This window comes from Theobroma cacao, chromosome 1 (genome assembly GCF_000208745.1).
Source record: "Theobroma cacao cultivar B97-61/B2 chromosome 1, Criollo_cocoa_genome_V2, whole genome shotgun sequence".
Classification (NCBI taxonomy): Eukaryota; Viridiplantae; Streptophyta; class Magnoliopsida; order Malvales; family Malvaceae; genus Theobroma; species Theobroma cacao.
In genome coordinates this window covers 21,302,873-21,318,808 of record NC_030850.1, presented here as the reverse complement: position 1 = coordinate 21,318,808, position 15,936 = coordinate 21,302,873, and the positions used below count along the sequence as shown (strand labels likewise).

At 35.9% G+C, this 15,936-nt stretch overlaps 1 protein-coding gene across 3 annotated transcripts; it reads right to left on the bottom strand.

The window, feature by feature from the left end:
• LOC18612916 (TOM1-like protein 2) lies at positions 469–15,679 on the bottom strand. Of its 3 annotated transcripts, XM_007049905.2 has the most exons (12): positions 15,182–15,678; positions 14,652–15,036; positions 14,408–14,495; positions 12,765–12,881; positions 12,529–12,607; positions 12,342–12,440; positions 12,136–12,249; positions 4,271–4,428; positions 3,731–3,806; positions 3,503–3,588; positions 2,573–2,749; positions 469–1,144 (listed from the first exon to the last, which is right to left on the bottom strand). In XM_007049905.2, the coding sequence occupies exons 4-12, from the start codon at positions 12,863–12,865 to the stop codon at positions 808–810; spliced, it is 1,227 nt and encodes a 408-aa protein (XP_007049967.2). In that variant the 5' UTR covers positions 12,866–12,881; positions 14,408–14,495; positions 14,652–15,036; positions 15,182–15,678; the 3' UTR covers positions 469–807. The 3 variants fall into 3 exon arrangements, with proteins under 3 accessions (XP_007049967.2, XP_007049968.2, XP_007049969.2); XM_007049906.2 differs by lacking the exon at positions 14,652–15,036 and having other exon boundaries at positions 14,328–14,495; positions 15,182–15,679; XM_007049907.2 differs by lacking the exon at positions 14,652–15,036.

Below are 15,936 nucleotides of genomic sequence, written 5' to 3'. Positions count from 1 at the left end.
CAATACGACACTTACGTGACCTTGACCTGCTAACATGTAAAGTGAAAAGTACAACATATACATATCCTCTCATCACATTAACATTACATGATATAAAATGACAAATGACATTTAAATTTATAATTAATAAACTATTAATAACAGACTTATTTGACTCAAAATAAATCTATTAGACTTAATTAAATGCAATAAAAAAATAAAAATTTATCAGAATTTTTTTAAATAATTCAAGCACATTTCTAAGCATTATGCCTTGACCTTGTTTATCTATTCATTATAAAGACAAAAACATTCTCTGAACACAATTCTGATATCATTCTCTTTATTAAGCATGGATCCACCAACCACCTTCATACTCACTGCGACCTTCAAATTAACTATGACCGATGATTCAGACAGTAAAATAGTTTTGAACACTTGTTTGCGAGCTTAAACCGTGAATCAGTAAAGAGTCTACCACCACAGGCATAGCCATCCCAAAAAGTAGTTTGTACTAAAGATTTTCGGAAAAAGAATCCTCTTTACAAGCCACTCTTTGAAACAAAAGGATATTAAAAAAAGAATTACCTAAACGCCACAAAAACTCAATGAAAATAACAATCACGTTCAACCACCCTCCGACACAACTTAAGACCGAACACCGAATAAGAAGGCTGTATGTAAGACCATTCTATATGATTAAATATCTTGAGGTTCAGTCATTTTTCAACCAACACCTGACAATACTAGCAATGAAAATCCATCTCCATTTATAAGTAATAAGCTGACATATCAACAAATAGAAGTTGTAAAAGCACCAACCTATAGTTAGTCACTAAAATCCATACTCCCGCTACGAGAACTGCTGGCATTACGACTGTGTAATGACATGCCTCTCATATGACCAGCCAGAGCAGAACCATCAACCTTTTTCTCCTGAAAGTATCTTTCTCTCTCCATGTGTTTTGCAGGAGGGGGAGGAATTGCAACACCTGAAGGATTTGCATTGTTTTCACATGATGGTTCCAAAGACAATGGCCGTATAAGGGGACGGTTTAGCCTTTCTTTTTCTCCCGGAATGGATGATCCAAGCAAACCTAAGTGCGGCCGCTCTCTAGAGCACTCTTCATCTTCAGGTCTTGCACAGGCTTTCCCTTTGCGTATCCTAAAGTTTTGCAGTTGAAATAAAAGAATTTGTCAATGTATACGTATCAACAAACAAGAAATGGAAGGAACAATTAGAGTACCGAAACTTCATCCGTCCATGCAGCAGCAATATTCCATCTGTTAGAACTAACATGTAATAGTTGAGCCCTTTCCTATAAGCTTAAGATTACCCCAATTGGTCACCCAAGTTTGAATCCCAGAAAACACATACCGTTTTAATATTTCTTCACCTAGTGTCATGTTGCCCATTATGTGCAATGCTTCTTTACTCCTTTAACATGAACCTTCTTTCTATACTTGGGTCCACATGCAAACTGATTAATCATTCATCCGATCGCACAACAGCGGACCCCACATGCAAACTGATTAATCATTCATCCGATTGCACAATAGCAGACATGTTAGACCTTAGATGCTGTATTGCTTGGACTCATAAATGATGGAGGTGCACCCGTATTGACACGTCCCTAGACATGACACAGGATATGTTTTACATGGCAAAAAGTTATTGGAAACAATGGCAGCAGAGGGTAGCTCAATGTTAATTTCAATTAGCACTTTGTTTTGTCAAATCTTGCTTTCACTGGGGTGCTCAGAAGCTGAAAATCCAAAAAGGAAGAGAAGAATGTAATCCGAAAAAGAAGAGAGAGAGAGAGAGAGAGTAGAAGATAATGAGGATGGATGAGTGACTTTAGGTAATGGTAGCTGGAAAGAATAGAAGAAAGGAGCAGCACTTGAAAAATGCATTTGCAGAGGAGAGAAAAGGTGAGAGAAAGGGGGAGAGGCGCTACACAGCCAGAGTAATAAGAAAAAATTTAATTAGGGTTTTTAAAGTAGAATGATGGTTTGGAGCTTTTGGACACCTGGGTCCTAATAGGGTTTTAGGGGTTGTTCAGGCTTTTAAACTCAAACTCAAATATCTATGTTAAAAACATGGGAGAAACCCATCTACATATTAATACTTGTCAAAAAAATATAGGCCCACTACAATTTTCTTTTTTTTTTTTAAAGATAAAATAAGAGGAAAAACCATTTCTATCCTCTTATCATCTTCATTAAATTAAAATGACCATTGATCACTTAGAATCAAGCAAATCATATATATATATATATATATATATAATTGAATAAATAAATCCAATTCTATTACGTTCATAACAAGTCCCCGTGCTCATATCCTACTTTTGGATCTAGCAGAATCACTGAGTCCTAGATTTAAGGTCATTGATGAGTCATACGATTTGACACATACCCATACTCGAGTCTGAGCAAAGTGGCTTATATATAACAGTTCAGTCCTTTCCTATTAGCTTAAGCTTCAGGAGAATCGGTTACCTAACCTAACATCATCATCTCAAGAAATCTGATAGAGAAAGAGTTGTATTTATTTTCTAGGAATGTTGGAATATTTAAGATATATACAAACCTTCTAAAAAGTTGTTCTGGCTCTTCTTCCTCCTCTTCTTCAGGGTCAAAATGATTTATAGTTGATGTCGGCCTACTTGAAACAGAAGTCCTGCCTGAGAGAAGAGCATCATGTCTGACAAGAACTTTCTGGAGTTGCTCGTTCAACTCAATTGCTCGGGAAACCACCTTCTCATCCCTGAATAAATAAAAGGCAGCATCCAACTAAGTTGCAATACCAAAATACTGGTATATGCATTCTGCACTGAAAAATGTAAAGGATTTGCCATATGCATCCTAATATTTTGAAGATGAGAAACAAATGATCTCCAAATTGGGGTTTAATAACTCAGTTCAGACAGTTCACAGGCATAACTTGGAAACCAGATTCGAAGATATCTTTTCCCAAAACAAAGACAACTAGCATACAATCATAGATTGTTTCTTTTGAGTATAGGAAACAGTTTCACTTTATGCTAGTTGTCCTAACTTTTGGGAAAAGATGTATTGAGGACAACTAGCGTATAATCATATAATTTTTACTTTTGCAAAAGATGTTTTTCCCAAAAGCAAGGATAACTAGCACATGATTATAGATCCTTTCATCACAATGAACAGCAAATCATCCTTGGTATTTTGTTTGCCATGAACTGCATGCCACCGAGTATATACCCTGGCTCTCCCTCTCCATTCATTCAAATAACCATTATTCCATTTGCCCTGGTATTGCATGCCAGTAAATATTAGCATTATATAAATTGCCAGCACATGCACCCCTTGGTTCCCTTGCCATTCAAATAGGGTAACAGGAGTGAAAGAAAAGTCTCTCTCTCTCTCTCTCTCTCTCTCATCCCCAGCATGTCTTGTACTCAGGAAGCACACATACAAAATGACAGTAAGTGGTTTCTTAAAATTCAAAATATACTGTGCTCCAATTGCAAAGCAGCCTTACTGAGAACTCATCACAAGATGCATCACTCGTTGCTTCTGGAACGAACATTGTTCCACAAGGTCAAGTGTAAACTCATCCTTCACACCCTAAAAAGAGCATAAAATAGCAGTCAAAATGAAGGATCTCAGGTTAAAATTTCATATATATATATATATATATATATATATATATGAGGATAGCTCATTACATCAATCATGAGGCATGTAAGCATGGAAATGTCACCCATACCAGAGGATTTTGAGGGTCAACTGCATCAAGGACTTCTTTTAAAACCTCTAATGCATTGCTAGCCTTCTGAATAATGCTGTCAAAAAAGAAAAAGACCAAGGAATTTTGTTCCAGAGGAGATGATAGTTACAATATAATCAAATATCTCACATACCTATATTTAGCAACGTATTTAGACATTAGTCAGCATAAAATTCAGACAGAAACATAATATAGATATAGCAAGAAAAAACCAACACATCCCACTGCCCCAAAATGAATAAAGCATTTTTTCCAATAAAGAAAGAAGCTCAAAATGCATTTCTGTGCTACCTATAGAGGAGCTATGTACTTTTAGATAAGCTTGATGTAAGTCCATGTTTTAACCATCTGTACAATATATGGCTAAAAAAGGGAAAAAGCAAAACCCTTTTAAACAATGGAATAACTAGTCTCAATGTATAGTTAGAAAAAGGAAAAGGAAAAACCCTTTTACAAAATGGAATAACTAGTCTAAGATAGGCCAAATGACACACACAAAATAAGGAAAGAAAAAGTTACCTGGACTCAGGAACAATCTGAGGCTCTGTTTGCTGTGCAATTGCCTCATGTCTAGCAGCGGCAAGTTCCCCATTAAGTGTATTATTCTTATTTGGTAGTGAAGTAGGTGGATTTGATGGTGTAGCATGAGGCCTTTGATGAAATTGTACTCCAGCACTCTGACAGGATTAAAATAAAAACAGAAATATGCAGTTACCCTCAGATTCACCATCACTGTATCTGCTAATTACACATGTTATCCGGAATGAAACAACAGAAAATTACTTATGCATGAGATTTATCTTATAGTCAGGAAAACCTATCAAAATATGGTGTTTGGATTATTGCCATTTGACGAAACACCTAACTTTATGAACCATATATCTGCCATTCGATGAAACACCTAACTTTATGAACCATATATTTGCTATTAGATGAAACACCTAACTTTATGAACCATATATTCACAGGAGGTGTACTTTTCAATAATGGGAAGTTGTAAAAACAAAACTACCGAAAGCTGACTGAAAACCAGGGGACAGGTTTTAGATACCAAGCTGTTCATCTTTTTCAAACCATGCTTTGATAAAGCGAAGTAGAAAAAAGTATCATATCTACTCATATCCTAATTATCATCTATGTTGCTACAATAAAAAAACTTGGAACTTCTATATCTCTTTGGACAATAAAAAAGCTCATGAATGACACCGATGCCTAGATAAAATTGAATGGACAGGAGACATACACTTCTATATCTCTTTTGACTCAAGCTGCATTTCACAACAAGCATCTCAGGAAGGTATGAATGTGCTCTAAATGACTGTGCATCAAGTATATGCCTTACAATCACATACTTGATTCTACAAACTCGCTCTGCTTAAATACATTCAAATGCTAAGAACAAATAATCAATGTCTTCTGATAATAGACATAAAGTAATGATGATTCCTAAAAGACAACTTGCATACTTCTTTTCAACTCTATACCTTTGCCTGCTCTTCTTATTTTCATTATCTTTAATAACTCCTAGGCATCAAGATTTAACAGTCATAGAACCAGTCAACCCAACCAGAATATGCTAAGAAAAAAGGACTCTTCTAGATATCTCACAAAAATTATTGACATAAGATGGATTCTACAAAATTTATAGAAAAGATTTTCATGTCTGTTAATATAGAACAGATTTAGATTTAAAGAGATAGATGTGCAGTTGAAGGTGTTTTATTTTTGCAGAACTTTGTGACTCAACTTGTTAAGATTTTGATGACTAAAGGATTATGGAAATTTCAAGGAAGCAGGTAAATAACACAATTTAGAACTTGCTAGGAGAGAAAAAAAAGACAGTAAAAAATAGTGAATAAGCTGTAGACATTTTTGAGAGCATATAGAAACAGACGTATATATAAAGGTTCGGAGGAATAATCTGGTTTGTTTATGGTGTAGGTTGAGGAAGTGGCTTAGGTTCCCCAAAGATAACTTGCATACTTCCTTTCAACTCTATACCTGCGCCTGCTCTTCTTATTTTCATTATCTTTAATAACTCCTAGGCATCAAGATTTAACAGTTGTAAAACCAGTCAACCCAACCACAACATGCTAAGAAAAAAGGACCCTTCTAGATATTTCACAAAAATTATTGACATAAGATGGATTCCACAAAATTTATAAAGAAGGTTTTCATGTCAATTAAGATAGAACAGATTTAGATTTAAAGAAATAGATGTGCAGTTGAAGGTGTTGTATTTTTCCATAACTTTGTGACTCAACTTGTTAAAATTTTTATGACTAAAGGGTTGTGGAAATTTCAAGGAAGCAAATAAATAACACAATTTAAAACTTGCTAGGAGAGAAACAAAGACGGTAAAAAATACTGCAGCTGTAGACATTTTTGAAACCATATAGAAACAGACATAGATATAGAGGTTTGAAGGAATGATCTGGTTTGTTTATGGTGTAGGTTAAGGAAGTGGCTTAGGAGTGGAATCCAGATATACAAAAAAGAACTGGAACAAAGAGAGGCAAAAGAAGCAAAACTAGAATGCTGAGGAAAAAATAAGCAAAACTTGGCCTAAAGGACTTTACAGACTAAGTATAATAAATGCCATCTCCCTCACTGTTCCATCACCATCCAGAAGAAATTACAAAAATCACAATAACAACAATCCTAACAACAGACCCAACTACTAAACTGCTACAGTCACATGAAGAGTGTACACTTAAGCTACAGACTTTTTGTTCAAAAACTGTAAAAAATAAACATATTAAATGCAGCAATCATATAATTCACACTAAATATACTGATATGATGCAGGTGTAAATGGAAATTTATTTTATTCAAGTATTTTCGTTAGTTTAGGATTTTAATTTATTTTATTTAGTTTGAGATTCTTTTTCCTATCTTTATTAGAATTTTAGTACTTTAAGTCTTCATTTAGGATTAGGATTACTATTTGATTAGGATTTATCTTAGCTATTATAAATATGTGATCTTAGATAGAATATTATTATCATCTTTTGTTATTTTGACTATTGTTCAAGAAGTTTCTTTAAAAAGCCCAATTACCTTTCTATTGTGCCAACACAATCAACCCTACTCTAGTCCTAATTGTTGAGTTCTAATTGCCCTAAACCTTTCAACTACATCAAGTGGTATCAGGGCAAACGATCCTACTATTTTTTTTAGCTAGGAAACTATGGTTGGCCGAGGCAGAGGACGAATTAGAGGTAACCAACCCCAACAAACTGAGTTGGCTGAGATGCGGAGAATGATTGATAACTTGACCCGGCTGTACAAGCTTTGCAGCATCGGGAACTAGTGGGAGCCCGAATGGAGAATCCGGAAGGCGACCACAACCCCCTTGAGATTCAAGATCTTGAGGATAATGATTTTGAGAACGAGAACCCCTTTGATGAAGATGGACCCGCAAATCAAGCGAAAAAAGTTGGATTGGAAGGTCGGTTATTACATGCTCTTGATTTAAATGGTGGAGGAATCAAGATTGAAGTAACTGATTTTCATGAAAAATTTCATGCGCAGGAATATTTGGATTGGGAAGCTAGTTTGAAAAATTACTTTGAATGGAAACCCATGGCAAAAAATCTAGAAGTGTTATTTGTAAAGTTGAAATTGAAGGGTACTGCCCTTCAATGGTAGAAGAGAGTTGAAGAGCAACGTGCACGACAAGGAAAGCTTAAAATCAGCACTTGGGAGCACATGAAAAGTAAATTACGAAAGCAATTTTTACCTGCTGATTATACTATGAAATTATATGAAAAGTTTCATTGTTTGAAGCAAAATAACATAACCGTTGAGGAGTATACATCAAAATTCAAAAACTTATCAGTTCGGGTTGGGTTAGCTGAGAGTAACGAACAAATTACTTTTCGTTATCTTGCTGGTTTAAATCATTCTATTAGAGACGAGATGGGAGTAGTTCGTTTATACAACATTGAAAATGCTAGTCAATATGCTTTATCAGCAGAAAAACAGGTTTTACGCTATGGTGCGAGAAAGTCCATAGGTGGCACCCATTGGCAAAGTAATTCAGAAGCAAGACGAGGTTATCAAGCATCCCAACAACATTATCGAGGGGCTGCCACAATCAATAAAACTAATAGGGGTGCAACCAGTGTTGAAAAAAATGATAAAGGCAAGAGTATAATGCCTTATGGTGGGCAAAACAGTTCTGGTTCTTCTACAAATAAAGGAGGCAGCAATTCCCATATTCCATGTTCTATTTGTGGGGAAAAGGGGCACACTTCTTTTACTTGCCCACAACGGGGTGAACTTAGCAGAATTAGGGGAAGAGTTAGAGCCTGTTATCGATATTTATCCTGCACAAGGTGAGTCATTAGTGGTACAAAGACTGATGACAACAGTGAATGAGGAAGCAGAAGATAGGAAGAGGCGAAGTATTTTTCGCACACAAGTTGTTTGTGAAGGTAAAGTGTGTAATCTTGTCATTGATGAAGCATGGAAAATATTATTTCCAAAAGGCAGTGAACAAATTAAAGCTTCCTACAAGCAAACATCCTCATCCTTATAAAATTGGGTGGCTAAAGAAGGGACACGAAGTACCGGTAACTACTCAATGTTTGGTGAAATTCACTGTGAGAGGTAACTAAGATGATGAGGCCCTATGTGATGTTGTGCCAATGGATGTTGGTCATATTCTTGTTGGTAGACCTTGGTTGTATGATCACGATATGATTCATAAGACAAAGCCAAATACCTATTCTTTTTACAAGGATAACAAGAGGTATACTTTCTATCCTCCTAAAAAAGAGACTAAAAAATCAGCAACTTCAAGCCCTACAAACAGCAAGATCAGCAAAATCACTGGGTATTTATCTGCTAAAAATTTTGATGCTGAAGGTAGTGAGATGGGTATTATGTATGCTTTGATAACTAAGCATTTGAAGTGTGATCATATGGGTAAATATCCTCAATAAGCAACCGAAATTCAGCAACTATTGAAGGAGTTTAGAGAATTGGTCAATGAGGATTTGCCAAAAAGTCTACCACCTTTACGGAGCATCCAACATGCAATTGATTTGGTACCAAAAGCAGCATTACCAAACCTACCAGTATATAGAATGCCACCTATGCAGCGAAAGTAAAAGTCCTTGTGCTTGCCCAGCTTTGTTAGCTCCTAAGAAAAATGGTTCATGGAGGATGTGTGTGGACAGCCGTGCCGTAAATAAAATTACAATCAAGTATCGTTTTCCTATTCTTTGATTGGATGAGATGCTTGATCAATTAGTTGGTTCGAGCGCGTTTTCAAAGATCAATTTGAAGAGCGGATATCATCAAATTAGAATGAGGAATGGAGATAAATAGAAAATAGGTTTCAAAACTCCAGATGGATTATTTGAATGGTTGGTGATGCCATTTGGCCTTTCTAATGCACCAAACACATTCATGAGAGTCATGGCAAAGGTACTCAAGCCCTTCTTGAATTCATTTGTGGTGGTTTACTTTGATGATATTTTGATCTATAGCCACACTAAGAAAGAGCACTTAAAACATTTACGACAAGTTTTAGAAGTACTTCAAAAGGAGCAGCTTTATATAAACTTGAAAAAGTGCAGTTTTATGCAACCAGAAGTAGTATTTCTTGGTTTCATTGTGTCAGCAGAAGGTTTGAAACCAGATCCAGAGAAGATTCGTGCAATTTCAGAGTGGCCAGCACCTATGTCTATCAAAGAAGTAAGAAGTTTTCACGGTTTGGCATCTTTTTATAGGAGATTCATTCGAAATTTTAGTTCTATTATGAGTCCTATAACTGAATCTATGGTCACATTTTGCACAAAAAGCCTTTGAAAAAGTGAAAGCTTTGATGACTGAAGCCCCATTTCTTGCACTACCAGATTTTGAGAAGTTATTTGTTGTTGAGTGTGATGCTGCACATGTGGGAATTGGAGCAGTTCTTAGTCAAGATGGAAGGCCTATAGAGTTTTTTAGTGAAAAATTGACAGACTCAAGACAACGTTATTCAACTTATGACTTAGAGTTTTATGCTTTGGTAAGGGCCATTCGTCATTGGCAGCACTACTTGGCTTATCGTGAGTTTGCTGTTTATTCTGACCATCATGCTTTAAGGTACTTGCATTCGCAGAAAAAACTTAGTGATCGACATGCCAAGTGGAGTTCTNTATGCTTTGGTAAGGGTTATCCGTCATTGGCAGCACTACTTGGCTTATCGTGCGTTTGCTGTTTATTCTGACCATCCAGCTTTAAGGTATTTGCATTCGCAGAAAAAGCTTAGTAATCAACATGCTAAGTGGGGTTCTTTTCTCAATGAATTTAATTTCTCTTTAAAATATAAATCTGGGCAGTCTAATACTGTGGCTGATGCTTTGAGTAGGCGATGTAAAATGTTATCAATTATGAGCACTCAAGTCACAGGATTTGAAGAACTTAAAAATCAGTATAGTTCTGATTCATATTTCAGCAAGATAATAGCTGATTTGCAGGGTTCATTACAAGCTGAAAATTTACCTTATAGGTTGCACGAAGATTATTTATTCAAAGGTAACCAGTTGTGCATCCCAGAAGGATCTTTAAGGGAGCAAATCATTAGAGAACTTCATGGGAATGGTTTAGGAGGACATTTTGGGAGAGACAAGACTTTGGCAATGGTGGCTGATCGTTATTATTGGCCAAAAATGCGCCGAGATGTGGAGAGGTTGGTGAAAAGATGTCCAGCTTGTTTATTTGGTAAAGGCAGTGCTCAAAACACTGGTTTATATGTTCCTTTACCTGAGCCAGATGCACCTTGGATTCATTTGAGTATGGATTTTGTTTTGGGACTTTCGAAGACAGCAAAAAAGTTTGATTCTATCTTTGTGGTGGTGGATCGGTTTTCAAAAATGGCACATTTTATTCCGTGTTTTTAAGACTTCTAATGCAACTCATATTGCTGAATTATTCTTTCGTGAGGTTGTAAGATTACATGGAATTCCAACTTCCATTGTTTCTGATAGAGATGTGAAGTTTATGGGACATTTTTGGAGAACTTTGTGGAGGAAATTTGGGACAGAGTTGAAGTATTCTAGTACTTGCCATCCGCAAACAGATGGTCAAACAGAAGTTGTGAATCGAAGTTTGGGTAATATGTTAAGATGTCTTATTCAAAATAACCCAAAGACTTGGGATTTAGTCATACCCCAAGCTGAATTTGCTTACAACAATTCTGTCAATCGAAGCATAAAGAAGACACCATTTGAGGCTGCATATGGGTTAAAACCTCAACATGTGCTAGATTTAGTACCCCTACCACAAGAAGCTAGAGTGAGTAATGAAGGAGAGTTATTTGCTGATCATATTCGAAAAATTCATGAAGAGGTAAAGGCTGCTTTAAAGGCCAGCAATGCAGAATATTCTTTTACAGCAAATCAACATCGTCGCAAGCAGGAATTTGAGGAAGGTGATCAAGTACTTGTGCACTTGAGGCAAGAAAGATTTCCTAAGGGTACTTATCACAAACTCAAGTCTAGAAAGTTTGGACCTTGTAAGGTGCTAAAGAAAATCAGTTCAAATGCCTATTTAATTGAGCTACCATTTGAGTTACAAATCTGTCCTATTTTCAATGTTTTGGACTTGTATCCATTTGATGGATGTGATGGAACTGCATCTACCATAGACGCTCAAATTCAGCACCTTCCAATTGCTAAGGTTGAAGTTATTGAGGATGTGCTAGATGTAAAAGAGGTTCAATCCAGACGAGGGAACTTGTATAGACGATTTTTAGTGAAATGGCTTAGTAAACCTGCTAATGAAAGCACCTGGATTGCAGAAGAAGAATTGAAACGAGTGGATCCCGACATCTATGAGGAGTATGTCAAGGCCTATTTGTCAGAGTCGAGTCTTTTCTGACCCGAGGGGTCTGATGCAGGCGCATATGAAAATTTATTTTATTTAAGTAGTTTCGTTAGAATTTTATTTTATTTTATTTAGTTTGAGATTCTTTTTTCTATCTTTATTAGAATTTTAGTACTTTAAGACTTCATTTAGGATTAAGATTACTATTTGATTAGAATTTATCTTAGCTATTATAAATAGGTGATCTTAGATAGAAGATTATTATTATCTTTTGTTATTTTGACTATTATTCAAGAGGTTTCTTTAAAAAGCCCAATTACCTTTCTATTGTTCCAACACAATCAATCCTATTCTAGCCCTAATTGTTGAGTTCTAATTGCTCTAAACCTTTCGGCTACATCATGATAGCTTTGACTAACATCATTATCATGCTTAATGAAAAAAAACAGGCTTTTAAATTCTGTGCAACTCATAACCTTGTTCCCAGAGAGGATACTTTTTGTCTAACCCATCAACAAATGTACAATGTAAGGGGGTCACACATGTTTCATGTCTGTACCTACCACCAAATCATAGTATGCTGAATAGTATTGAGGAAACTTTCCAGAAGAACCACCAAGGGATGTCTGTGTAGCATCTAAAAGCAGAAATATTCTCTCTCGTACAGGCAAATCCGACTGCAACAAAGAAAAGAATAATAAGAAAACCACAAGAGTTGTATAAAATCAGTGAAAGGCCAACAATTGTGGAATAGGAAACAAGTGTACACCTTTTTCTTCACTATCTTCACAAGAATAGGGAGAATGCCTGAATCAATCACTTGTTTATGAACATTTTCACCAATATTGTTCATCAACATCTCCAATAACTGCAAAATTAGCCATTAGAGAATGAGTTTACAATCTATAAAACAACATAAGCCAGATTGTTATTAAACAAAAATAGCCTATACTCACCAATACAGAATATAATTGAGTATTTGGGTTCTTGCTTCCCAATCGTTTCTTAATTGCTTTAACAACATCTTTAGCTTGCCTGTATAAAGAAAGCATAAAAAAATGCCGAGGAAAATAAAGATGGTTATGGAATATTGGCAACCCAGAACAATGAATTGAAGCTCCAATTTTAACAGAACTCTTAAAGTTCATTTCATTTGAAAATAGAAACTAAGAAATAAAAGAAAAAACTATACCTTTGATCTCGAGCAACTAACTCACAAATTTCGATGTTCTTTGTCCAGTCCATCTCAGTCAGTTTCTCACTCGTAGCAGAATTGACAAGCTCAGCTGCCATAGTTTTCTGCTTACCTCTGAATGTAGTAGGATAAATAGAAATTAAGAACACAGAAAACAACTCATAATACAACATGAATAGGTCAGGTAGAAAAACACACGTAAGCAGATCACTACACATGTAAGTTCAAAAATTAAGAAGACTAATAAACTTTCAAACTAAGCATTTATAGTCATGTAAATTGAAACTTAGATGAGAATAACCACTTCAAAATGGGAACCTGCCTTTCATGCATTCAGCATGCAAGAGATTCAACCTATAACATATAATTCACACTTTTGGGCTTTCAGCATTTCACATCTACACGGTGCTTATTGCAATTAGGTTGGCATGTACAATTTTCTTGTTGGGAAAAACAAAAGACCAGTCTCTGGGGCCTATAAGCTCGAATTGGTAACAAAAACCTCAAATCATGAAGGTAAAACAAACAGTTAACATTTATAACTATCAAATATGTTCCTCTATTACTATCAATTTTAGTAGTAAACGTAAAGTAGTATCCATTGTTGTAAGGTGATGCAAATAGCCAAGGTTTGCTCATATATATATAATATGATTATCATGCAGTGCCTCAGCAAAGCACACTAGCACAGGCTCCAACATTAAGTCATCTCATTAGTTCTGTATTCTTTTGCTTTCCTTTTACCTTTTCCTTACTCTAGCTGGTTGGTTGAAAACTGTTGTGACAATTTACCAGTAGCATTTCACAGTGACAATATAAATGCACACCTCCCATCAACCCACAAGAGCCAACCCACCCACACCCCCCCCCCCCCAAAAAAAAAAAAAACAATATATAGAAACAAAAGAAATTTGCCAGGTGGCAAGAAATTAAGTAATGTTATGTAGCATGTTAGAACCAACATTAAACAGAAATAACAACATATTTATTTGTTTGTATATCTGTTATTTCCTTTGGCAATAACATCTGCATTCCCATCTTTTGTAAACCAATTTAAACTAACTCAGATAGCACCAAGTAACACCCATGCAGCCAGTGCTCACCATGTTATGCATACAAATATCAGATTTTATAGTATTTCAATTTAAATCACTTCAACCATAACCATACTGCATGACCATTGTGTTAACTACTCAGGAAGTGAACCCTCACTCTTAATTTCCCTACATGTCCAAGAAGAAAGAATAATCAAACACTCAAACACACACACACACACAGACAACACAGGTGTCCAAGGTGTCACCAGTGAGATGAGATATGGTACTTAGAATAATCCACAACCATTCCCTACACATTTAGAACCATACATGATACAAGAATATGCACAGTGAGAGCCATTTTTTTTCTTAAGCAAATCGACAACCCAGCTCATACTTTAGCAGAACATAACACTTGTAGAAAAGTTCAAGCACAAAGCTAAAACTCAAAGAAAGACATTAGAATAAGTAAATCAGCTAATTAATTACATGATACAAGCACCATTGCAATAAAAAGAAGGACCTTGGAATAAGTAAAGCAACAATAGAGGGTCATTTAATCAGTAAATCAGCTCTTCAACTCCTTGGAGAAACCAGACATACATTTGATAGAAGAGAGGCGAAACTAGATTGAGCAGTGCTTTTTCTTATTAGCAGCAACTTTAAATTACAGACAGCTTCATTTGTTACTCTGCAACCAACAAAATCTCACAGTTAAAAAAAGTGGAGAACAGATGACATGAATACCAAGAGGAACAGGAGGAGATGCCAATAAAAAAAAGAGCAAAAGAATAGAGACATTATAAGCCAATGGAAAGCATTATATGAAAGAGAAACAATATATTACCTGGAAAAAGAAGGGTTAATTGAGAAAACCAGCTCAGTTCTAAAGTATAGTTTGTCCTCGTACTCTCAAAATTATCCAAACAAAAATGACCGTATGCAGGGCAGGGAGGTCAGTACACCAAGAAGGTTTGCAAGACCAGTTTGGGTTTTCCAAGATGTGCGGTGATTAAGTCAGTTTGGTTGGGAACAAAAGAAAAGTATGCTTCTTCTCATACAGAAAGGTGATAAGTTAAGAGAAAGCATAAGCATTTACTTGACAATCTGGGTGAGAATACTAAAAGGAAAAAACTTTGGATCTTAGTCTTGTGTTATTCTTGACCGCTTGAGTTGAGTTGAGTTGAGTGGAGTCATTTGGATAAAATGATCACAAACACAGAGACAGGAAACTAAGCAACATAAAGCTTACAATCAGCTTCAGATCTCAATTACTTTCCATCTTGTCTTTCTAAACAAGTATAACAAACTACAAAAACAATAAATTCCAAAAAGCAAAACAGAGATCTCATCTCAGGAGCCCAAACGACGACGTACCTGTACAGACAGAGACGAAGACGGAGACGAGGAAGAGGAAGCTGAGAAACGAGCGATGAACCCTAAAAAGCTTCCACATTTGAGTTTGGATACAGAGACTGAAAGACGAAGCAAAGCATCAATTTACCAAAAACAGAGATTTCTCTTTCTTTCTTTCTTTCTTTCTTTTTTTTTACTTTTCTGACTTATTAGTACTAAGAATCAGCTCAAATAAATTAAGGAATTTGACAGAGAGGATTTTGTTAATTATTAAATTAAATAAATATTATGAGGTTCCCTATTTAAAGCTTCAGCTCGCTGATTGATTGAAGCTCGCAGCACGCAGCAAGCACCGCCATGCCCATGAGGAGCTGTCTAAAGCTTCCTTAAAAAGTGTCCGTCAATGGGTAACTTCGATGTCATTTGAAACGTGAGCTGTCTTCATTATTTCTTTACATTCTTGTTTGACGCGTGTCAACGATGCTCTCAACTCTTTTTAAGGAGTCGAACGCTTGAGCTTCAAACCAGCCGCCACCCCCCCCCCGCCCAACCCACTATCAGATACTCACATTCGTTCTGGTCCAAATGGAATAATCTTCATCTTAATCTTAATCTTAACTGTAATAATTTTAACCTACAACGTGGTTTTGTCTTTTTATGAATTATGGAAGGTATTTTCAGTATTATGACAGTGGTTGTCGATTAGCTGGTAATTTTGGCATGTTTTGGAGGCTTTTTAGGCTTTTCAAAATCAATACAGGGCCTTTTAAGGTTTT